The sequence below is a fragment of the Nicotiana tabacum genome, chromosome 22 (genome assembly GCF_000715075.1).
Source record: "Nicotiana tabacum cultivar K326 chromosome 22, ASM71507v2, whole genome shotgun sequence".
NCBI lineage: Eukaryota > Viridiplantae > Streptophyta > Magnoliopsida > Solanales > Solanaceae > Nicotiana > Nicotiana tabacum.
In genome coordinates this window covers 194,385,870-194,411,749 of record NC_134101.1, presented here as the reverse complement: position 1 = coordinate 194,411,749, position 25,880 = coordinate 194,385,870, and the positions used below count along the sequence as shown (strand labels likewise).

The following is a 25,880-nucleotide window of genomic DNA, read 5'->3' as shown; positions in this document are numbered from 1 at the left end:
TCGGGAATTGGAGTAGCTTGTTACGTCATTTGGGACTTGTGAGCGAAATTTGGGTTCATTCCGGGTTGATTTGATATGTTTCAACATCAGTTTTGGAAGTTGAAAAGTTCAAAAGTTCATTTAAGTTTGATTTGAGGTATGATTCGTCGTTTTAATATTGTTATATATGATTTGAGGCCTTGAGTAGGTCCGTATTGTATATCTGGACTTGTTGGTATATTCGGACGGAGTCCCGAGGGGCTCGGGTGAGGATTGGACGAATTTCGAATCATTTTGGCACTGCTGTGTTTTGCTAATTTCTGGTGTCACAGTTCTTCATCCCGATCGCGATTAGCTGACCACGTTCGCATAGAGTTGTTTGAAGGCTGGGAGAAATTGTTCATCACATTCGTGAGTCCTCAGACGCGTTCGCGTAGTTCTGTCTTCTGTGTGTATCGCGTTCACAAGGCTTGTGCCGCAAATGCGTAGAGTATTTTGGTGGCAGATTATTTTTGTTCGCCCCCAACGCGATAGATTTTCCACGTTCGCATAAGAGGAATGCCTAGGGAGAATTATAAGTACTCTATTTCGGGGGTTTCGGTCATTTTAGCATATTTGGTGGTATGGAGCTTGGATTGGATCGATTTTTGAGGATATCATCACCATATGTAGGGGTAAGTGTTTTTTACTTGATTTTCGTTATATTTCACGAATCTATCTTCCTTTTTGGCATTTAGTTGATGATTTCAAACGAGAAATCAAGGGTTTTCGACTAAAGTTTCTTTAAGTGAATTTTTGAGTTTTGAACATCGATTCGGAGTCGTATTTGAGTGAAACTAGTATGGTTGGACTCGTAATTGAATGAGTAATCGGATGTTGTGAGTTTTATTGATTTTCGAGGTGCGGGCCCGGGTTTAACTTTTAGGTCGATTTTGGGCTTTTGATTAAAGATTTGACATTCACTACTAGAAAATAAACCTATTGCATCGGTTATTTAGCAACGGTTATATAACCCTTGCAATAGATGGTCTATTGCAAGGGTTACAAGGGTCGCAATAGCCTCTAGAGCCTATTAAGACAGTACTAAAACTAAACCGTCGCAGTAGTATAATAACTGTTGCCACATACCTGTCTATGGAGACAGTTTGGTAAAATAACTCTGTGGAGACGGTTCTTTGTAAGAAAGAGGATTTAATTTCCCTCCAATTATTTCACTAAACCCGCGAATGCTCCTTTTTATAATTAAAAAATAATTTTAAAATACAGAATTACACTTATCAAACTAAAAGAGGGGTCTTCTTACCTCTTTTCTATTCAATTGATTCACTAGAACAAAAAACCCTCCAGCTTCCTCAAGAGAAAAATGGCCTCCAAATCCAGCGAAGGATTTCCATCACTGAAGGATTTCGACCAGCAAAGGATTTCGATTCATATTGCTTTCTACCAAAATAGGTCTACATGCTCTCCTCCATAGCTTATAAATTCCCTATCTCTAAATTTTCCATTCAAGTGTTTTTGGAAAAGCTTGAAGAATACACAAATGGGTTTCTATGAAGTTACTGTCTTTTATTCTAATTTATGTTTGATTTTTAGTTTTAGTGTGATTTAATGTTTGTATCTCAAATTTGGTGAAGATTTGAGTTTTTCGTGAAAAAATTTGTGATAAACAAATCAAAGAAGATTGCTTAAATTTTGGGTTTTAGTAAAATTGGAGTTTGAGAAACTGGGTTTCAATTCTTTGAGCCAAAATTTTATTCGAAGTTTATTTTGTACTGAATATTGAGTTTACTGCTGTTTGGGAGGAATTAAAGTAACAAATACCCTTCAAAACTCCATTGTTGAGGTCGACAATATTCTAAAACATAAATAGAAAAATTCAAAGTTGGGAGAGTTAGAGCAAATTGCTGTATATATATGGGAATTTTACTTTTTTTGTTTGTTTTCTGGTTGTTTGGCTCTTGTGTTTAAAAATGGGTGTTGAGGGGTAAGTTTGAGAAATATATTGTATGTGTATTTCCTCGTAGAACTGTTCTATGTGCAAAGAAATATTACATTTTGTTATCTTAATGATTGGTGTGATTGGAGAAGACAAAAGTATGTTAATGTTAATCTTATTAGTGTTAATCTTAAACCTCTGGCTGCAACTTTGTGTATGAAAATGCTATTCTTTTTCTCATAACAAAGAATGTACAAGTTTTAGGTATGAATATAGTTTTTGTCCTCTACTCAATTCTTGAATCTGTTCGTTGGGTGATATATGTGCCGTCTCTTATGAGGTCATAGTGTGGAGTTCACTATAAAGTTATTGCATAATCTAGATTGCTGATATAAAAGTCTTGCCTTATGTATGCATTCATACAATTTAGTGAATGCTATTTTTATTTTTAGGAAGCTATGTTAAATTTTCACATCATTACAGAAAGGGAACAAGCAATTGTTAGCTATATACTTTAGCGTATTATGGTTGAATTTGTCTTATTTTTGTAGAAAGAAGTAACTTGAAGGTGATAAAAGAAGCTCTTGACATAAATTGGATAAGATTTCCATTTCCTTTTCTCTCAGGCAAGTATCTGTGAAACTTGCATGCCTCTTCTAGAGAGTGGAATCGTTGAAACTAAAATTATCTACATCATTTTGCTCTGCAACATCATGAAAAGCATCCCAAAATCTCTGTTCATCCTAGTGATGGCATTTATCTTCTAGTTCAAACTACTAATATTTCATGTTCATACATACCTTAGAATAATGTCACTACAGCTGAATAACTATTAAAATTAATGTAAAATATGGTAGTTAAATGTTAATACAAAGAGCTATTAGATGATAAATATATCGAAACACACACATGTATAGTTGAAGCTGATGATGAACCTTATTCTCGCTATGGCTTAGCTACCTAATCAGATGCACTTTTCCATTTCGTTGGTTGGCAGGAGATTTTTGTAAAAGATGTAGTAAAATGTTTGAGGAGAAAATATAAGAATTTTTGTCTCGATATGCTTGCAGAGTGGAAGCCCGACGCCCTCTTAGAATTTTGTTTTCTCTGTTTTTAATTATCTTTTGTTGGAAATATGATAAATCTATTTATCAACAACACAATTTATATTTCTTGTAATGCTAGTATTAAAAGTTGGAGCACAACATAGTTGATCTTAGAATTTTTTTTTAAAAGTACCTGTCTGGATTAAAAGTTGGTATTCAGATTTTATTTTGCTAACATAAGATACAGAAGCCATTGGCTAGTCAAACAACTAGAATATATTAGGAGTAATCAGAAGTAAAATTTAGGATATTAGGTTCTTATGTTGCAAGATATGACAAATTGGGAAACGAAGATGACAAAGGTAAACTAAGAAGATTTGTTTTCATGCAGAAGACTAGGCAGATCCAATATACTTCTAAAAAAGATTTATTTTTCCCGACCCACAACCCTTTTGTCTCTCTTGTTTTATCCATTTATTCTTGCTTTTAATGTTATTTCAACTCAGTCACTGCTTTTATGTGCCATCACATACTGCTTTTACTAGATCTGGATATTACACTTAGCATTGTGTTCGAGGACCTGTTTTACTAGACTTGCTTTTACTTTATTACTATTTTAAATTTTGACTGATGAATTATATTACTTTTAAAAGTAACTGATTTATGTATTCTCAAATTTTTGCAGGAAGCTGAAAATGGTATTATCCAGCGCCTCTTCCTCTCTGTAGCGTGTGGCGAGATGTAGCGTGTGGCGAGCTATAGCGTCATTTTTTTGCAAAAAAAGAAAAGAAGAATACATCAGCAGCGATCTGTTAAAACAAAAATTAGGGCTCACTATTTCTTTACTCTTTCTCCTTCTAATCGACAACAGACCAACTGTGACGACCTGACCCGTCGTCTCATGAGTTACTGCTTCGTTTCCCCCATTTACAGCTTCTTCATGATTCATTATCCGTATCTTGTGTGATCGAGTTGATTTGGAGTGGTTTTAGTAGGAAATGAGACACTTAGTCTCTTTTAAGGAAGCTTAAGTTGGAAAAGTCAACCGGATATTGACTTATGTGTTAGAGGGCTCGGATGTGAGTTCCGAAGGTTCGGTTAGCTTCGGGAGGTAATTTATGACTTAGGAGCATGATCGGAAGGAGTTTTGGAGGTTCGTAGTAGATTTAGGCTTGAATTGGCGAAGTTGATATTTTGGCGTTTTCCAGTTGATAGGTGAGATTTTGATATAGGGGTCGGAATGGAATTCTGAGAGTTGCAGTAGTTCCGTTGTATCATTTGGGATGTGTGTGCAAAATTTCATTTCATTCAGACGTGGTTTGGTTGGGTTTTTTATCAAAAGAGTAATTTAGAAGATTTTGAAATTCTTAGGCTTGAATCCGATGCGAATTTGGTGTTGTGATGTAGTTTTGAGCATTCCGAAAGTTGGAACAAGTTTGAATTATGTTATGGGATATGTTGACATGTTTGGTTGAGGTCCCAGTGGCCACAGGTGAGTTTCGGGTGGTTAAACGGACTATTTCATCTTTGAAAAAGTTGCAGATTTTTTTTAGCTTTAACTGTGCACCAGAAAATTTCTGGTGTGAGGAGTCCAGTTTGGAAGCTCATATCTTGAAATATATAAGGAATCAGAAAAAGTGCAAAACATGAAAGTTGTATTTGCATTCTAGTTTCCAGAAAGTTAAACCATTCATGATTTGGATATTTTATCAGAAAGTTATGATGAAGTGAATATGGCTGGTGGATCAGTTTTGACAGAATTTTCTAATGTATTTTAGAAGCTCATATCTTGGAATATATAAAGAGTTATATGGTGTACAACCTATCAAATGAAAGATCTTCGAGTCTAATTTTTAAATATTCAAACCGTTTGTTATTTGGATATTTTCGCAAGGAGTTAGAGGCATTTTAACAGAAGGTGTACAATAGAAAAAATGGTAAGAGGATGTACAACCTGCACAGCGCAAGGTACACCTCGATGAAACGTGGGCAGAATGTTTTTAAGTCCTCTTGTCCGCGATTTGGGTACATTTTTCAGCCATAGTTGATCATTTTGAGAGCTTTTTGAAGGAGATTGAAGAGGGATTCAAGGAGAAATGTTTGGAGGTAAGAATTTCGGACCTAAAACTCATTTATATTGTGAAATCTACCTAGAAAATCATTGAATTCTTGCTAAAAATGGAAGAAATAGGGCTTGGGATTTTGAGATTTTGATTGGGGATTTGGAGGACCATTTGGGGTCGGATTTGAGAACTTTGGTATGTATGAACTCGTGGGGAGATAAGGAACCCGTTGATGTAAAAATTTCTGAATTTAGAGAAGTGGGCCCGGGGCTCGGGTTTTGCTAATTTCGGGATTTTTGTTATTTTTTGATTATTTTCGATTGGGTTTTGTTTCCTTAGCTTATTGTGACGTATTCGTTCTAGTTTTGGTCAGATTCGACACACGAGGAGGCCGATTTGAAAGGTAAGGGCATAGCGAGCTAGAGCTTTGGCCGGTTTGAGGTGAGTAATGATTTTAAATGATGTCCTAAGGGTTTGAAACCCCGGATTTTTGTACAACATAGTGCTATACTGAGACGAGACACACGCCGCGTGATGAGCATGGGGTTCATTGCTACTGGGGATTGTGACTTGGTCCATCCCAATTGATATTTTCACTGCATTTTTACTGAGACTTATGTATTGTCATCATGACTTGGGCTAGTTGCCATGTTTGGGGCCTTGTGCCGACCTGTAGAACCCTTATGGGATTTTTGACTGGTTTTCCTCACTTATTTGCTAAAAATCATATCCTCAATCATGTTTCTAACTGTTTAAAAATGATATGAATTGGGTTATGAAATGTTAATTAAATGAATGAAATATGTGGGCTGAGATCCCTACCTTATATTATTGTGCCCGAGAGGCTGTGATTATAATGACTGAGAGGGATTGAGGACCCAATAGTGAGGATATTATATATGATATTGGATCGGGCTGCACGCCGCAGTAAATACATATATTGGATCGGGCTGCACGCCGTAACAAATACTTCTGCACACCGCAGCAATACTTATATGGATCGGATTGCACGCCGCAGCAATATAGTGCTTGGGCTGTAGGAGCCCCTCCGGAGTCTGCACACCCCCAGTGAGCGCAGTTGACTATTATTATTATGGATCAGGCTGTGCACCACAGCGATATACGGATCGGGCTGCACGCCGCAGCGGTATATATATATGTTCGATTTCGGTTATTGTGAGAAGTATATGAATTGAGTATTGAGGGTAAGAAATAAGTAAATAAACAGAAATGCTCGAGGAGCGGATTTATACTGGATTATTGCCTGTCAAACTACCTGTTTTCACCTGGTTCAAAGAGTTTCATTCAATTTTCTTTACTACTTGCTCTTTAAATGGTTTTTCTACTTTGATATAGAACTGCTTAGTGCCTTTACGTGATTTCATAACGTCAGCCATTATTAATTATTATTACTCACTGGGTCGGAGTACTCACATTACTCCCTACACCGTGTGTGCAGGTACAGGTGTCCCTGAGGTATAGAGCGAGCTTTCCTATCGTTCAGTTTTTCATCGGAGTTATCGAGGTAGCTGCATGGCGTCCGCACCCCCGATTTCTCCCTCTATCTTTCTTTACTATTCCGCATTTTAGACATATTTCTGCATTAGGCTGTTGAAACCTTGTATTAGAGGCTCAGACTTGTGACACCAGATCATTGGGCATTTGTAGAGATTTCATTATGGCTTTCCGCATATTTCAATCTTTTATTTGAGACTTCTACTTATATTAAATTGGTATCTATTTCTAAAAATTGGTATCTATTTCTAAAAATTGGTAATGAATTCTAATAAGAAGGGATTGTGAGTGGTAATTGGCCGAGCTTGCCTAGCATCGTGTTAGGCACCATCACTATTGGGATTAAGGTCGTGACAAGTTAGTATTAGAGCCTAGGTTACTTGGTCTCGCGAGTCATGAGCCAGTTTAGTAGAGTCTCACGGATCGGTACGGAGACGTTTATATTTATCCTCGATAGGCTGCGGAATATTTAGGAAAAACTTCATATTCTTGAAATTCTTGTCGCGCGAACTTGTTGATCCGAGTACTAAACTTCTATTCTTCTATTCTCTCATAGATGGTGAGGACACGAGCTGTCGGACGAGGTGGACGACCACCAGTGCCACCAGCTGCGACCACCAGAGATCAAGGACGCTGTCGTGGTCGTGGTAGAGGCAGGGCAGCGAGGACAACACCTATTGATCTACCAGCTGCCCCAGCCCAGGATCAGGCACCAGTTGTGCCTATTGTGATTCTGGGTCTTCAGGAGGCCTTGGCACAGATCTTATCAGTTTGCACTGGCCTGGCTCAGGCGGTTTCAGCCACTACAGCCACAGCTACTTCATAGGCCAGGGAAGGCACCCAGACTCCCGTTGCTCGGATACCTGAGCAGGTAGTGCAGGGACTTCAAACTTCGGAGGCACCTCCAACCCAGCCGGTTGCACCAGCTCAGGAGTTTATAGTACCAGTTATGCCAGATGATTAGCAGCGTCGACTTGAGAGGTTTAGTAGGCTCTAGCCTCCGTCATTCAGTGGTGCTGAGGGCGAGGATGCCCAGGGTTTTCTTAACAAGTGTCAGCGGATGCTCCGTACAACAGGGATCCTTGAGACTAGTGGTGTAGCATTTACCACTTTCCAGTTTAGTGCGGTTGCCTTCACTTGGTGGGAGGCGTATAAGAGGCGTAGGCCTATTGGTGCAGCGCCCCTTACTTGGCAGGAGTTCTCCACTCTCTTCTTGGAGAAGTACGTACTGCAGTCCCGCAGGGAGGAGCTGCATAGACAGTTTGAGTGGCTGAAGCAGGGAGATATGACTGTGTCACAATATGAGGTGAGGTATTCTGAATTGGCTCGTCATGCCGGGTGGATGGTTCCGACAGATCTTGAGAGGATCAGGAGATTTGTTGATGGCCTTAACTACCATATATATATCTTGATGACTAGAGAAAGAGTATTGGGTGTTACATTTGAGGAGGTGGTTGATATTGCTCGTGAGATTGAGACGGCTCGCCGTCAGGATAGAGAGGAGAGGGAGGCCAAGAGGCCTTGAGGTTCTAGTAGTTTCAGTGGTACTCCGTCTATGGGCCAGTTCCAGCATGGTAGAGGTCGTTCTTTCAGGCCCGCTCGGTCGGTCCGTCCAGAGTATCGTGGGGGATCTTCAGGTCGTGGTTATCATGGTTCTCAGCAGGGTCACCCTTCACTAAGCGCCCTCCCAGCTCAGAGTTCATCTCGTGCTCCATCAGTACAAGGTTCTTCCGTGGAAGATCCTTCTACTGGTCCTTCTAGTGCCAGAGGTTCCCTCCAGTCCCTACCTCCAGTACCGGGTAGTTGTTACGAGTGCGGAGAGTTTGGGCATATGAGTATACAATGTCCTCGACTTCATGATGTTCAGTATCAGCAGAGGGGTCATCCCTCGACTTCTACTCCAGTTATTTCACCACCTGCGCAACCAGCTAGGGGTAGAGGTCAGGCATTCATGGGTCGCCCCAGAGAGGGAGGCCGATCAGGTGGTGACCAGGCCCGTTTCTATGCTATTCCAGGCCGGACAACTGCCATTGCTTCAGATGCTGTCATCACAGGTATTGTCTCAGTCTGCAACAGAGATGCTGCTGTATTATTTGATCCCGGTTCCACCTATTCATATGTGTCTTCATATTTTGCTCGTTATTTGGGTATACCCCGGGAGTCTCTTTCTTTACCTGTTCATGTGTCTACCCCAGTGGGCGATACTGTGATTGTAGACTGTGTGTATCGGTCATGTGTTGTGGTTATTGGGGGTCTGGAGACCCGAGTTGATTTATTGCTATTGAGCATGGTGGACTTTGATGTTATTCTGGGCATGGATTAGCTATCTCTGTGTCATGTTATTCTAGACTGTCATGCTAAGACAGTCACTTTGGCTATGCCGGGTGTACCGTGGATCGAGTGGCGTGGTGTGACTGATTATGTTCCTAGCAGAGTGATTTCTTTCTTGAAAGCCCAGTGTATGGTTGGGAAGGGTTGTCTGTCATATCTAGCTTTTGTGCGAGATGTTGGAGCTGGGGCTCCTAGTATTGATTCTATCCCAGTTGTGAGGGATTTTACCGATGTATTTCCTGTAGACCTGTCAGGCATGCCGCCAGACAGGGATATTGATTTTGGTATTGACCTGGTGCCAAGAACTTAGCCTATCTCTATTCTGCTGTATCGTATGGCACCAACAGAGTTGAAAGAATTGAAGGAGTAGCTTCAAGAGCTCCTACAAAAGGGGTTCATTCGGCCTAATATGTCACCTTAGGGTGCACCGGTTCTATTTGTGAAGAAGAAGGATGACACAATGAGAATGTGCATTAATTACAGGCAATTGAATAAAGTAACAGTGAAGAACAAGTATCCTTTGCCTCGCATTGATGATTTATTTGATCAGCTTCAGGGAGCGAGCTCCAAGATTGATCTCCATTCAGGCTATCACCAGTTGAAGATCAGGGATTCAGATATTCTTAAGAATGCTTTTAGGACTAGATATGGTCATTATGAGTTTCTTGTCATGTCTTTCGGGCTGACCAATGCCCCAGCAACATTCATGCATATGATGAACAGTGTATTTCGGCCTTATCTCGATTCATTTGTCGTAGTCTTCGTTGATAATATTCTGGTGTATTCGCGTAGTCAGGAGGAGCACGCAGAGCATTTGAGAGTTGTGTTGCAGAGATTGAGAGAGAGGAGAAGCTTTATGCAAAGTACTCCAAATGTGAGTTCTGGCTGAGTTCAGTGGCTTTCTTGGGGCACGTGGTGTCCAGCGAGGGTATTCAGGTTGATCCAAAGAAGATAGAGGTTGTTCAGAGTTGGCCTAGACCATCCTCAGTCACAGAGATTCGTAGCTTTCTTGGGTTAGCAGGCTATTATCGCCGGTTTGTTCAGGGATTTTCATCCATTGCATCACCCTTGACCAAGCTGACTCAGAAAGGTGCACTATTTTTGTGGTTGGACGAGTGTGAGGATAGCTTTCAGAAGCTCAAGACAGCTTTGACCACAGCTCCAATATTAGTGTTGCCATCAGCTTCAGGTTCATATACCGTATATTGTGATGCTTCGAGAGTTGGGATTGGCTGTGTATTGATGCAGGAGGGTAGAGTTATTGCTTATGCTTCTCGTCAGGTGAAGCACCATGAGAAGAACTACCTTGTTCACAATTTGGAGTTGGCTGCCATAGTCCATGCATTGAAGATTTGGAGGCACTACTTGTATGGCGTATCTTATAAAGTATTCACCGATCATCGCAGTCTTCAGCATTTGTTCAAGCAGAAGGATCTTAATTTGAGGCAGCGGGGATGGCTAGAGTTGCTTAAGGATTATGATATTACTATTCTGTATCACCCGGGAAAGGCTAATGTAGTGGCCGATGCTCTTAGCCGAAAGGCAGTGAGTATGGGGAGTTTGGCGTACATTCTAGTTGGGGAGAGACCCCTTGCAGTTGATGTTCAGGCCTTGGCCAATCGGTTTGTGAGATTAGATATTTCGGAGCCTAGTCGGGTGTTGGCTTGTGTGGTTTCTCGGTCTTCTTTATATGATCGCATCAGAGAGCGCCAGTATGATGATCCATATTTGCTTGTCCTTAAGGACAGAGTTCAGCAAGATAATGCCAGAGACGTGACCATCGGTGATGATGGTGTGTTGAGGATGCAGGGCCAGATCTGTGTGCCCAATGTGGATGGGCTTAGAGAGTTGATTCTGGAGGAGGCCCACAGCTCGCGGTATTCTATTCGTCTGGGTGCCGCAAAGATGTATCAGGACTTGAGGCAGTACTAATGGTAGAGAAAAATGAAGAAGGATATTGTGGGATTTGTAGCTCGATGTCTCAATTGTCAGCAGGTGAAATACGAGCATCAGAGACCGGGTGGCTTGCTTCAGCAGATGGTTATTCCCGAGTGGAAGTGGGAGAGGATCACTATGGACTTTGTTGTTGGACTTCCACGGACTTTGAAGAAGTTTGATGCTATTTGGGTGGTTTTGGATTGGCTGACCAAGTTCGCACACTTCATTCCTGTGTGTACTACCTATTCTTCAGAGCGGTTGGCAGGGATTTATATCTGGGAGATTGTTCGGCTGCATGGGCCGATTTCCATCATCCCAAATAGAGGTACTCAGTTTACTTTGCAGTTCTGGAGAGCCGTGTAGAGGGAGTTGGGTACTCAGGTGGAGTTGAGCACAGCGTTTCATCCTCAGACAGACGAACAGTCTGAGCGTACTATTCAGATATTAGAGGACATGTTGCGTGCTCGTGTCATTGATTTTGGAGGTTCATGGGATGAGTTTTTGCCACTTGCAGAGTTTGCCTACAACAACAGCTACTAGTCGAGTATTCAGATGTCTCTGTATGAGGCTTTGTATGGGAGATGATGTAGATCTCCAGTTGGTTGGTTCGAGCACGATGAGGCTAGGCTATTGGGGATAGATTTGGTTCAGGATGCCTTAGAGAAGGTGAAGGTGATTCAGGAGAGGCTTCGTACAACGCAGTCAAGGCAAAAGACTTATGCTGATAGGAAGGTTCGAGATGTGTCTTACATGGTTGGCGAGAAGGTTCTGTTGAAGGTTTCACCCATGAAGGGTGTTATGAGATTTGGGAAGAAAGTAAAATTGAGTCCTCGGTTCATTGGACCTTTTGAGGTGCTTCGGAGGATTGTGGAGGTGGCTTATGAGCTTGCTTTGCCACCCAGCTTGTCGAGTGTGCATTCGGTATTTCATGTTTCTATGCTCCGGAAGTATATTGGGGATCCGTCTCATGTTTTGGATTTCAGCACGGTTCACTTGGATGATGATTTGACTTATGGTGTGGAGTCAGTAGCTATTTTGGGTCGTCAAGTTCGAAAGTTGAGGTCAAAGGATATAGCTTTAGTGAAAGTGCAGTGGAGAGGTCGGCCCGTGGAGGAACCTACCTGGGAGACCGAGCGGGGGATGCGGAGCAGATATCCTCACCTGTTTGAGGCTTCAGGTATGTTTCTTGACTCACTCGAGGACGAGCGTTTGTTTAAGTTGGGGAGGATGTGACGACCCGACCTGTCGTCTCATGAGTTACCGCTCTGTTTCCCCCATTTTCATCTTCTTTATGCTTCATTATCCGTATCTTGTGTGATCGAGTTGATTTGGAGTGGTTTTAGTAGGAAATGAGACACTTAGTCTCTTTTAAGGAAGCTTAAGTTGGAAAAGTCAATCAGATGTTGGATTATGTGTTAGAGGGCTAGGATGTGAGTTACGATGGTTCGGTTAGCTTCGGGAGGTTATTTATGACTTAGGAACGTGATCGGAAGGAGTTTTGGAGGATCGTAATAGATTTAGGCTTGAATTGGCGAAGTTGATATTTTGGCGTTTTCCAGTTGATAGGTGAGATTTTGATATAGGGGTCGAAATGGAATTCCGAGAGTTGCAGTAGTTCCGTTGTGTCATTTGGGATGTGTGTGCAAAATTTCATGTCATTCAGACGTGGTTTGGTTGGGTTTTTGATCAAAAGAGAAATTTAGAAAATTTTGAAATTCTTAGGCTTGAATCCGATGCGAATTTGGTGTTGTGATATTGTTTTGAGCATTCCAAAGGTTGGAATAAGTTTGAATGATGTAATGGGATATGTTGGCATGTTTGGTTGAGGTCCCAGTGGCCACGGGTGAGTTTCGGGTGGTTAAACGGACTATTTCATCTTTGGAAAAGTTGCAGATTTTTTTAGCTTTAGCTGTGCACCAGAAATTTTTTGGTGCGAGGAGTCCAGTTTGGAAGCTCATATCTTGAAATATATAAGGAATCAGAAAGTTATCTTGTATTTGCATTCTAGTTTCCAGAAAGTTAAACCATTCATAATTTGGATATTTTATCAGAAAGTTATGATGAAGCGAATATAGCTGGTGGATCAGTTTTGACAGAATTTTTTGATGCACTTTAGAAACTCATATCTCGGAATATATAGGCGTTTTAACAGAAGGTGTACAATAGGAAAAATGGTAAGAGGATGTACAACCTGCATAACGCAAGGTACACCTCGATGAAGCCTGGGCAGAATGTTTTTAAGTCCTCTTGTCCGCGATTTGGGGATACATTTTTCAGCCATAGTTGATCATTTTGAGAGCTTTTTGAAGGAGATTGAAGAGGGATTCAAGGAGAAATGTTTGGAGGCAAGAATTTCGGACCTAAAACTCATTTATATTGTGAAATCCACCTAGAAAATCATTGAATTCTTGCTAAAAATGGAAGAAATAGGGCTTGGGATTTTGAGATTTTGATTGGGGATTTGGAGGACCATTTGGGATCGGATTTGAGAACTTTTGGTATGTATGAACTCGTGGGGAGATAAGGAACCCGTTGATGTAAAAATTTCTGAATTTAGAGAAGTAGGCCCGGGGCTTGGGTTTTGCTAATTTTGGGATTTTAGATATTTTTTGATTGTTTTTGATTAGGTTTTGTTCCCTTAGCATATTGTGACTTATTCGTTCTGGTTTTGGTCAGATTCGACGTGCGAGGAGGCTGATTTGAGAGGCAAGGGCATAGCGAGCTAGAGCTTAGGCCGGTTTGAGTTGAGTAATGATTTTAAATGATATTCTGAGAGTTTGAAACCCCGGATTTTTGCTCAACGTAGTGCTATAATGAGATGAGACACACGTTGCGTGATGAGCGAGGGGTTCATTGCTACTGGGGATTGTGACTTGGTCCATCCCATTTGATATTTTCACTACATTTTTACTGAGACTTATGTATTGTCATCATGACTTGGGCTAGTTGCCATGTTTGGGGCCTTGTGCCGACCTGTAGAACCCTTATGAGATTTTTGACTGGTTTTCCTCACTTATTTGCTAAAAATCGTATCCTCAATCATGTTTCTAATTGTTTAAAAATGATATGAACTAGGTTATGAAATGTTAATTAAATGAATGAAATATGTGAGCTGAGATCCCTACCTTATATTATTGTGCCCGAGAGGCTGTGATTATAATGACTGAGAGGGGTTGAGGACCCAATAGTGAGGATATTATATATGATATTGGATCGGGCTGCACGCCGCAACAAATACTTATATGGACCGGGCTGCGCGCCGCAGCAAATATGTAAATATATATATATATATGTAAATATATATATATATATATATATATGGATCGGGCTGCACGCCGTAGCAATATAGCGCTTGGGCTGTAGGAGCCCCTCCGGAGTCTGCACACCCCCAGTGAGCGCAGTTGACTATTATTATTATGGATCGGGCTGTGCGCCACAGCGATACGGATCGGGCTGCACGCCGCAGCGGTATATATATATTCGATTTCGGTTATTGTGAGAAGTATATGAATTGAGTATGGAGGGTAAGAAATAAGTAAATGAACAGAAATGCTCGAGGAGCGGATTTATACTGGATTATTGCCTGTCAAACTACCTGTTTTCACCTGGTTCAAAGAGTTTCATTCAATTTTCTTTACTACTTTCTCTTTAAATGGTTTTACTACTTTGATATAGAACTGCTTAGTACCTTTACGTGATTTTATTCCGTCAGCCATTATTAATTGTTATTACTCACTGGGTCGGAGTACTCACATTACTCCCTGCACCATGTGTGCAAGTACAGGTGTCCCTGAGGTGTAGAGCGAGCTTTCTTGCCGTTTAGTTTTTCATCGGAGTTATCGAGGTAGCTGCATGGCATTCGCACCCCCGATTTCTACCTCTTTCTTTCTTGACTATTCCGCATTTTAAACATATTTCTGGATTAGGCTGTTGAAACCTTGTATTAGAGGCTCAGACTTGTGACACCAGATCATTGGGCATTTGTAGAGATTTCATTATGGCTTTCCGCATATTTCAATCTTTTATTTCAGACTTCTACTTATATTAAATTGGTATCTATTTATGAAAATGTGTAATGAATTCTAATAAGAAGGAATTGTGAGTGGTAATTGGTCGAGCTTGCCTAGTATCGTGTTGGGCGCCATCACGACCGGGATTGGGGTCGTGACACCAGCAATTTCCTTTATTCTTCAAGTTTCTTCATCAGGTATGCTTCTCTTCACCTCTTTTATTCTTTCTTCTCCTTCCTTCATCTCCTTTCTTCTTTCTTCGAGTTTTTGTTCTGTGACTTCGTCGAATTTTTCTCTTTTTCCTTTCTTCTTCTTCTTCTTCTTCTCTTCTTCTTTCCTTTTTTTGGGCTTTGTTTTTTGTCGTTGCTGCTACAACAGAACAAAGCCTGTGTTGCGCTGTTTTTTTCATTTTTCTTCTTCTTTCTTTTTTCTTTTCTTTTTTTGGTTCTGTTTTTGATCACTGTTGCACTCAATAGAACAGCTTGAGAAAAGCTCTGTTTTTTCTTCAGTTCAGAGAGCTTCTTCAGTTCTTCTTCTCTTCTTCTTTCTTTTTTCAGCTTTGTTTTTTGTTTTTCAATTTTCCACTGCTTCACTTTGGATTTTTGAATTTTAATTATGAATTGATATATTTTAATATATTATATTGAGTTTTTAGTAAAATCCTCTTGCAAAAAGATCCCAAAGTTTGGTAATTTATATAAAATCCTCCTTCTGAAAGGTCCCTTTTAGATGCTTATGGTCAAGTATATGTCCCAAAATTACCAGTATATTTCTGAGTGTAAAATTTAAATCTAAGAGATAAATTTATTCCTTTGTAATTCTAAGAGGTAAATTGATTCCTTTGCAATTCTATTACTTTTCCAATAAAATATGATCTTTTCTCCCTCATGTCATGAGCAGGTTAGGTGTCGTTGATCACTAATCAACTTCATAACCTTTATGTTTTTCTTTTCTAGTGGCTTCCAGCTTTGCAATAAATATTTACAACTAGTTTGGAATAGTGAAAAGTAATTATTAAATGGTTTACCGATACAACATCACTTGAATGCTACAATTGTAGCTTACTGGAACAAGGATTACTAATTGCTGATTTACTTATGTGTCTCATAGGGTATTCAATGAGTAATAAAGATAAAAGTTGGATGGGTCTTCGAAGATCCACCGATGATTATATTTGTCGAGTAAATGATTTTCTTGACAAAGCGTTTGAACGATCTTCCCAAGGAAATGAAATATTATGCCCTAGTAAAAGGGGCTTTAATCGTTATTGGCATTATAGAAATGTGGTGGAGGATCACTTAATTGCTTATGGGTTTACATATGGATACACCGAATGGGTTTTCACGAAGAAGGGTTTTTCTCGAGAGATTTTCCACATCCAACCATTGATGATGATGGTTCCGATATGCATGACGATATTGATGGTCTGCTTCATGATACTTTTAGAAATGTAGAAGGTGACTTGAGCCATGAAGAAATGAGAGAGGGACCATCTGAAGAAGCAAAGAGATTTTTTAAATTAGTGGAGGATGGAAAACAAGAGTTGTATCTAGGGTGTGAAAGTTTCTCTAAACTGGATTTCACCATTCGGTTGTTCTTATTTAAATGCATTCATGGGTTGAGTAATGTGGCATTTTATGACTTGTTAGACTTGATAAAAGAGGAATTTTCATTTGCTAAGTTACCTGAGTCTTTTCACAAGGCAAAAAATGTGATAAAAGATTTGGGTCTTCATTATGATAAAATACATGCATGCACTAACGTTTGAATGTTATTTTGGAATGAGAATGAGAAGGCAGATAATTGCTCTGTGTGTGGATCTTCTATATGGAAGAATGTGCGTGATGGCTTGACTAATAGGAATACCAAAGTTGCTGCAAAGGTTTTAAGGTACTTTCCTTTAAATCCTAGGCTTCAGAGGATATTCATGTGTTCTGAAACAGCTATAGCAATGAGATGGCATGCTACTGAACGACCCAAAGATGGAAATATAAGACATCTTGCTGATGAGGAAGCTTGGAAGGATTTTGACTTGTTGTACCTGGACATCTCTAAAGATCCTCGTAATGTTAGATTGGGTCTTTCAAGCGATGATTTTAACTCATTTCGAACCATGAGCATTTCCCATAGTACATGGCCAGTCATGTTAATGAACTATAATTTATCACCATGGATTTTCTTGATGCCGGAGTATATAATGTTATCAATGATCATTCCAGGTCCATCATCTCCAGGAAAGGATATAGATGTGTACCTACAACCACTAATTGCTGAGTTGAAGGAACTATGGGAAAAGGGAGTAGAAACATATGATGCTGAAACTAACCAAACATTTTTAATGCGTGCAGCCTAATTGTGGACAGTTAGTGATTTTCCAGCATTATCAATGCTTTCCGGATGGAGCACCAAGGGGAGATGGGCATGCCCCACTTGTAATTATGATACTTACTCTCAATATCTCAAACATAGTCGTAAGATGTGTTACTTGAGGCATCAGGCATTTTTACCGCATGATCATCCATTTCGGAAAGATAAGAAATCATTCAATGGTGAAGAGGAGGATCCAGCCATGCCTACTCCCTTATCGGGGGTAGAAGTGCTCGCAGAACTACGTGAATTCAATATTATCTTTGGAAAAGGCCAAAAGAAAAGGCCTCGGTGTAATGACGGTCCGTGGAAGAAAAGATCCATCTTTTTTGAATTGCCATATTGGGCACATAATAAATTGAGGCAGAATCTTGACATAATGCATATAGAGAAGAACATATGTGATAGTTTGCTTGAGACTTTGTTAGATATACCTGGAAAGTCCAAGGATCATGTAAATTCTCGCTATGACTTGCAAGAAATGGGGATACGCAAGGAGCTTCAACCATTAAAAGATGATAAAAATAGAAAAGTTCATCTAGCTAAAGCTTGTTACTCCATGAAACCAGAAGAAAAAAGATTATTTTGCATCGTCTTAAAGAATGCCAAATTACCAAAAGGGTGTGCCTCAAATATATCACATCGAGTGCAAGTGGAGGAGATGAAAATATCAGGTTACAAAAGCCATGATGCTCATTTCATAATGCATTACATGCTCCAAGTTGCGGTTATAAAAGTGTTACCCAAGAATGTCTCTTTGGCCTTGATTAGGTTGAGAAATTATTTTAGAACCATATGTAGTAAGGTTATAAGGCAAAGTGATGTTGATAAAATGCAGTCTGAAATTATAGATATAGCATGTGACCTCGAAACAATTTTCCCGCCAACCTTTTTTGATATAATGATACATTTGCTTATCCATTTAGTGAATGAAATTAAGCTTGGCGGTCCGACTCATTTGCGTTGGATGTATCCCTTGGAGAGAAACTTGTATAAGTACAAAGCATTTGTTCGTAATCGAACTCATCCAGAAGCATCAATAGCAGAGGGATTTTTGGCAGAAGAATGCTTGAACTTTTGTTCGAGATACTTACATGATGGGATGAAGACATGATTTAGTCGCTATCAAACTGAAGATGATATAGGCATTCAAATAGAGGGAGATGATTCTTCAACTATATTTCCTAATATAGGCCATCCAATCGGAAGTAAGAATAAAATGAAAGGCAAGACTTTTGACATGGATTTAAAGTTATGGTTTGAAGCACATCGATATGTTTTGTTCAATACTGGAGATGAACAAGTTGAGGCATTTATCAAGTAAGATAAAATATATAACTGTCATTCGTAATTTAAACTTTATTTTTTTCATGATAAGATATTTTAAACTGTATCTCCTATGGTCTAATGATTAAATTTTATATTTATACTTACAGGGAACATAAGAATTTCATTGACAATCATACAAAAGGAAATGCATGGCTAAAAGCACGAATTCATAGTCGAGAATTCGAAAATTGGCTTAGAGAGAAAGTTAAAAATGTTATAGTACCCATTCATTTAAGATGGCTAGCTAAAGGGCCTAACACAGTGGCTAAAAGATATACTGCCTATTTCATTAATGGATATCGATTTCATACAATGGAACGAGATGCTCCATGCAAGACTCAAAATAATGGAGTGACTTTGTCAGCAACAACAGATAGTTTTGCTAGTGCTAGGGACCAAAATCCCATCGGTGGAACCGTTATCTACTATAGAGCTATTCAGGATATAATTGAAATTGATTATTGGGACTGTTTAAGTGTTGTACTATTTAGATGTGATTGGTTTCATAATAAAATTGATGGATATGGATTAACGCGGGTGTACTTCAACAAAAAATGCAGTACAGATGATACTTTTGTCCTAGCATCTCAAGTACATCAAGTTTTTTATGTGGAGGATCCAATTGAAAAAGATGTTTATTATGCAAGAAATAAAGTCTCTGTTGATTTATATGATTTGGAAGAAGAGAATTGTCCTAATATTGGAGAAACATTTTGGAGAGAGCCTAATGATGATATTGGTTCATCAAATATATTACTCGACGTGGATGCCAGATGGTCGAGAGAAGATATACCTGCGTATATCATTGATATGCCTTCTCAATCACAAGATACAACTATGGAAACATCGGAAGAGGAGGATGAGTATGATGATACTGATTGGGATTGGATGGAGGCTGATGATTGATAAATAATATTCTGAACTTCTTTAAATATATAGTCATCATTGTTTTTAGTGAGTAATAATGCCATTTTTAGAAATATTATGTGATTATTTTTCTTGTTTGTATGCTTTTAGACTTTTTGAATTTATTTTTTCCTTACAGCTCTATATTGAATTGCTTCAATTTTACAGGTTTTATACCAGCAATTATTACTGATTGTAAATTCAAGTAAGTTGCATAAAGTTTCTCTTTCAAGTAAGTGGCACAAAATTTCTCTTTCACGCCTTTTCTTCCTTTTTTTCTTTGTTATGTTCCATTGTCTAACCTGATTAGCTTTGATTTTCTTAAGCTTACATAGATTTAGATGTCATGGGTCAAGAAGGGTCTTCAAGAAAAAATAAAAAAGGAAAAAACCCATCATATGTTCAAGCTAGAAGTTTATCATGTTTGGCAAAAAAAAGAGAATGTCATTGACAACAAAAAAAACCGTTCAAGCTATACAGTCAGAGAAAGAGCATCTGCTAAAACTAATTGAAGAACAACCAACAATAGAAGAACGATCTGAAGCAAATGAATGACATGTAGAGGATCAATTTGTAAAGAGGCACATTGTATATGAGCAGATGCAAATAGATTCTACCAGTCCTACAGCTAATGAACGATCCGAAGAACAAGGTAAGTCTACATAACTTAGAATCTTACTGAATTCATCCATCACCTCTGATTTTTTGTGTTTTGTTGAAGCTTATGGTCCTGTAACACCAAAAAAAGAGGCAGGACACGAATGCGTACTGTCCATAGCAGAAAGACGCGTAAGGTGATCACACTTAACAACTTGAATCAGCCCATTGGTCCTACTAAAGAAGATGTACGAGAGTTTGGTAGCTTTCTCGGTACATTGGCAAGGACTGCAACTCTTTGCCTACTGGATATATTGATATGGAGGAAAATGGACACAAAAGACGATTTATAGACATATACCAAGGTTTGAAGTTCCGATACAAATGTTCAGTTATTTGTTAAAAGTATGTTACAATTTCTGCTAATAAAATGAAATCAAATTGTAGTTGAAGTATGATATTCCTGAAGCTGCAAAAACATGGACTTTATTTTCAATTGGAAATGCTTGGAGAAGGCATAAAAGTCAACTGGAGAAAGATCATTATGATGCCTATCAAAATGATGAAGTTCACATGGCAAAAAGGCCCGATTATATACCAGAATATCAGTTTAAAGAGCTCCTGAAATATTGGAGTTCTGATAAACTACAGGTAAATATAAACCATGATCTTGACAATAGTTACAACCAGTATATAAACCATGATCATGGTTCTGTGCATCACATGGTTCTTCTGATATAGTTGCTAGTGCATATCTGTGCATCTCGTGGTTCTTCTGGCATGATTTAAGGGCCTTTGAAGTGCATCTCATGGTTCTGTGCATCTGTGCATCTCATGGTTCTTCTGATATAGTTGCTAGTGCATTCTACTTTTTGATCATGTCAGATATCAAATTCTAGCTGGTGGGGAAGTTCTTAAAATGGAGAATTCACTTAGCTTCTAGGTTTCTCCATTAGATTTCACTCTAATTCTGATATGTTCAAGATATCTGCAACGGCCTTCAACTTAGGAAATTGTGGGGATTTTTTGGAGTCTTAAGTAATTGTTTGTGAATGTAGATACATCTTCAATGCTCCTGTTGTAAATGTTGTGGTCGTCTTCACGACACTTGTTACTCAAATTCATAAGTATCCAAAGATACCGATAATATTTTTTTGCTTGGAATAATCTAAAGATAAGGAAGGGTTTTAAATAAGAACTTCATAGATTGGTTATCAAGTTCAACGAAAAGTATCCCAACAAGATTAGTCGCTGAAACATATAGCTATAACTCTACAATTTGTATATCCTAGCATACTCTGATATAGTGAATCTTGTCAATTGCTCTCCTTCATTCTTTGCTAGTTTAGAGACCACAAGTTGTTGCAAATAACTCACAAGTAGCTGAGCTATAACTCTACATATTGGTTCTGTGCATCTCACAAGTTGCTGCAAATAATGTTGTTCTATTTTGGTTTATTGTATTGTATTAATTCATTTTATTTGTAGAGATCATCCGAAATCAACAAGGAGAATCGAAAAAAGTTGATGGATCCACACACTGCTGGCAAAACAAGTTTTGCTGTAATTCGTAATGAATTGGTGTGTACTATTATTTATTATTATATCTATTATATTTTTTAAAGATCTCTTATATCCACTTTCGTGCGACTAGGAAAAAACAAAGGAACCTGTATCACTTAAGGAGATGTTTGTGGCCACAAGATCAAGAAAACCTGGGCGTGCGTACAAGCACTCAGACGAAAATACAACTAGTAAAATTGTATGAATATTATCTATATGCAAGCTTTAGATGAGATCATTTTATTTATTCTTCTTTCTTATTTTGTATTTACTTTAATTCTTTTGTTGAATTTGCTTTGTTAGGCTGAAATGGAAAAAATTGAAACACAACAAAGTGTAGATGGCAGTCAGTCTGTAGATGCATTTTCATCTGTCATGGGTCCTGAACATCTAGGACGTTTAAGATTATATGGACGGGGGGTTACAAAGACTACTTTGAAAGGAAAAGTGGGCCACTTCATGTCGACTTCAAATGCCACAAATGATACAGTGCAAGAAATGCAAGAAAGGATTCGAAAGATGGAGGAACAAATAGAGGAACAAAAGAGAACTATACGACAAGAAATTACTGCATATGTAATTGCTCAACTTCAACGTGCAGGATTAATTAATCCAAACATACTAGCAACATTGTCTATTTTGTCACTAGAAGAAGCTACATCTGCACCACAAGCTGCTAATCAACTGATCCGTCGACCATCTACAGGTAGCAACAATCAAGGTTAGCATCACTTTATTCCAGGCTAAAATTTATATTTTAGCAACTGTAGAGCTGCTGATATTTGTTAATATATGTATTGAATTTTACTATGGTTTGAGTTTTCCATATTGGAGTCTAGATTGTTGTTGATTCTTCTTCTTCTTCTTCTTTCTAAACGTCCAAAAAGTGCCGAAATGCTGGTGTATTTTTTTTAGAAAAATTCTGCCCAATTTTTCCAGTTTCTGCCCAAAATGCTGGCGAATTTGTTTTTGCCTGTGTTGACTTCCGTTCATGTATCTTTTGTAAAAGAATCTGCTTCTTGTTCATGTATTTTTTGTAGTAGAAACTCCTTGATCTGTCATTTTCTTGATTAAAGATGTGGGTTGTGGATTTTATGTGGTTCCTTAGATCAACAGAATGTTTTTTGGGTAGTTGAGGTATATGTACTTCATTATTTAATGTTGCGCTATGTCACCTTTTATGTTCTGAAGTGTAGTCACATTGTATCATATACTTGTTACTATTCTTGAGGGATGTAGTTTGGTACTCTTGCTGCTAGAGAAGTCAATTTGAATGCAATGCTGCTGATGACTTTTGTCTGTCATTTTCTTTTCTGTTATTTCTTTCCCACTTATGTGCATATATTGACAGTTGACATGATATGACAAGGTTTATTAGACTATTATAGGTGAAACTAGTCCAATATTGGATTTATAAAGGCATAAGAATTTAATTGTTGTTCTTAGATTGCTAGTATTATGGATGTTTTGATATTATTTTCCGCATCGGTATTCTAGTACCATGTCATTGTTACTGCTTGTTGATATTGCTATTACTATTGCTATTACTTTCTTCTATCTATTTTTTCCAGTACATACATTGTTGGTTTCATTTTCCTCACTTGTAGGATGTCACTGTTTTTTATGTTGTTGTTGAATTTCTAGTTCTAATTGTAAATTTTGGTTTATAACCAAGCTTTTCTGGTGTTTTCTTGGTTTGCTGGTCGCAGAAACTAATGTTTTCTTTGCTGGTTTCTTATGCTGGTTAAATGATGTTGACATTGGAATTTTTTGCTATTCCTGCAATTTGCTGTTTCTAAAGCTGGTTTAAATGTTGTTAATGTGAAGCTTATAACTAAAAGGGGTTCTTGTTGTTGCATGGGGATGTAATTGTACTATGTAAGTTTGTAAATTTTGATGGCATGGTAGAATTTTCAACCGATGGTTCAAAATTAGATACTTCAATATCAGCTGACAAAATGAAAAATTCTGCCACTGGGAGGAGGCTGAAGACTTATTCATTTGTAACTGACCAACCTGTGGATACTAAGGATAAGTCGATTGATGGTATATTGGGTAGCTTAAAATAGTCAGGTGAGAGGTCGACTAAGTCGAGGGTGTAGGTCTGATGGTTGAGAAGAGCATCCTGTATGTGGCTTCTTTATATCAATTTCTAGGATAGATGTTTAGATAAAATAGTTGCAACATTTTGTTGGCTGTATAAGTTACAAGGATTTAAGTTTGTAAATTGTGTTTAAGTGGAACAGTTGAAACATAGTTGGAGTGTTTAAATGAAACATAGCTAAGTTGAGGTGTCCATATGAATTTTGGCGCCAAGTTAGAGGGGCCGCATATAGGTTTGGCCTTGTGTATTTGTAAATTTGTTTAATCTTACCATGTGTCATGACATTAATATACATATCTTTAAATGAAATCCTTTTATAGAACTTTTGCTAAATTGTTTGTTTTTTGATTATTTGTAGGCGGAGAACTTGAAGTAGGCGACAAAAGTGATGAAGATCTTACTTAGGAGTATTAGGTTGATTCATGATGAAACTAGAAATATTTTATTTTTGTACACTTTGGAAACTTATGTGTTCCAATTCATTGGCAGATATTGTTAAATGTTTTGCTTTTATGGATATTACACCTATTATGGATTCTGATTTTGTTTTAAAATGAATTTTTCTCGTAAATTATATATATTTCAAGGTATGTTACATATTGTTGGTTTGTATAACTGTTGCAATAGAGATATGATAGGCATTGCAGTAGCCCATAAAATAATCATCGCAATATATCACTATAACTATTGCAATAGCATGAGCCCCAATCGGATAAGCCAAAAGTGACCGTTGCAATAGTATAACGTAATCGTCGCATTAGCATTAAGTAACAACTGCAAAATTATAAAATAACTGTAGCAATAGCCTGAACAACAGTTGATAATGAATTCTATTGCAACGGTTTTTAACCGTTCTATCGAGTAAAGAATCGTCGCAATATCATTCATAAAATAACCGTTGCAATAGGCCATCTTATGCATCAGTTATGAAACCGTTATACAGAACCGTCCCTATAGCTCTATTGCGACGATACTTGTTGTAGCGGCCGCAAAACCATCGCAATACCTCTATGGCAGCGGTTTCAATTCCAGCTGCAACGGTTTCGGAACCGTCACCATAAGACTAATTTCTAGTAGTGATTTATTGATTGGTTTATTTCCTTTGGCATTAATTGATGTATTTGAGTTTCTTTTGGCTAGTTTCGAGCTATTTGGATGTCAGTACGCGCGGGATGACATTTTTGGAGCATCATTTGGCTTGCTCGGTATTGGATTTGGCTTGTTCGAGGTAAGTAACACTTCTAAACTAGGTGCTGAGGGTATGGAACCCTGTATTACGTGTTATGTGTTTAGTGTTGAGGTGATGCACATCGTAGGTGACGAGCGTATGGGCGTGCACTATGTGAGTTGTGACTCCATTATTCCTATAGTACTGTGTAGTTACCTGATCTTATCTATAAACATGAAATCTCTACGTACTCGAGCTATTGAGCTATGATCCATGTTAGAAACCATGTCTAGGCTACATGCTTATTCTGTTGGGACCTACTAAGGTCATTTCTGCTGTTGAGTTATTTGCTTACATTGCAATTTCATACTCGATCGTGTTCATTCATCTCATATCATATCATATCATATCTCAGTCTTTGTTGCTATTTATTGACACATCATATCTTTATTTTGGGCTAGTTTCATGGAATTGTGAGACCAGAGATTTACGACTGAGTGAGGTCGAGGGCCTGAGTGTGAGCGATAATATAGGATCGGGCTGCATACCGCAACATGTTATATTAATTTATGTCTGGATTTGGCTTATTATGGTGCTTGGGCTGAAGGAGCCCCCAGAGTCTGCATACACCCCAATGAGCACGGTTGATTTATATTAAGGGATAGATCTTCCATAGGCATGAATCTTGCCCAAAGCATTTACATTTGGGGATGGATCTTCCCCGGGCTGGATTGGCCTTATACAGTACTGAGTGACTGACTGTCAGTCTCTATATATATATATATATATATATATATATATATATATATATATATATATATATATATATATATATATATATATGGGATGGATCTTCCCTGGACTGGATTGGCCATATACAGTACTGAGTGACTGAGTATGTCGAGTGGTTGAGTATGATTAGTGAAAAGTGTGAGGCAGTGAGATTGAGTACTCTAAGAGTGTGAGTGCATGAGTTCATCACTAAGATACATTGTATTTGATATGTGTACTTGAGATACATACATAGA

General features: G+C 38.5%; 1 protein-coding gene across 16 annotated transcripts; it reads left to right on the top strand.

Annotated features, from left to right (window-relative positions):
* The first annotated feature begins 1,297 nt into the window (after nt 1–1,297).
* On the top strand, nt 1,298–24,222 carry LOC107781523 (uncharacterized). 16 transcript variants are annotated; one of them, XM_075245036.1, is made up of 13 exons: nt 1,298–1,431; nt 3,647–5,067; nt 5,398–5,465; nt 6,484–6,549; nt 14,593–14,652; nt 19,589–19,652; nt 19,747–20,072; nt 20,142–20,382; nt 20,465–20,668; nt 21,506–21,598; nt 21,672–21,779; nt 21,884–22,301; nt 24,043–24,222. In XM_075245036.1, the coding sequence occupies exons 9-13, from the start codon at nt 20,591–20,593 to the stop codon at nt 24,087–24,089; spliced, it is 744 nt and encodes a 247-aa protein (XP_075101137.1). In that variant the 5' UTR covers nt 1,298–1,431; nt 3,647–5,067; nt 5,398–5,465; nt 6,484–6,549; nt 14,593–14,652; nt 19,589–19,652; nt 19,747–20,072; nt 20,142–20,382; nt 20,465–20,590; the 3' UTR covers nt 24,090–24,222. The 16 variants fall into 14 exon arrangements, 11 of the variants coding, with proteins under 11 accessions (XP_075101137.1, XP_075101139.1, XP_075101138.1 ...); XM_075245038.1 differs by lacking the exon at nt 14,593–14,652 and adding an exon at nt 7,096–8,593; XM_075245037.1 differs by lacking the exon at nt 14,593–14,652.
* The last annotated feature ends 1,658 nt before the right edge of the window (nt 24,223–25,880 follow it).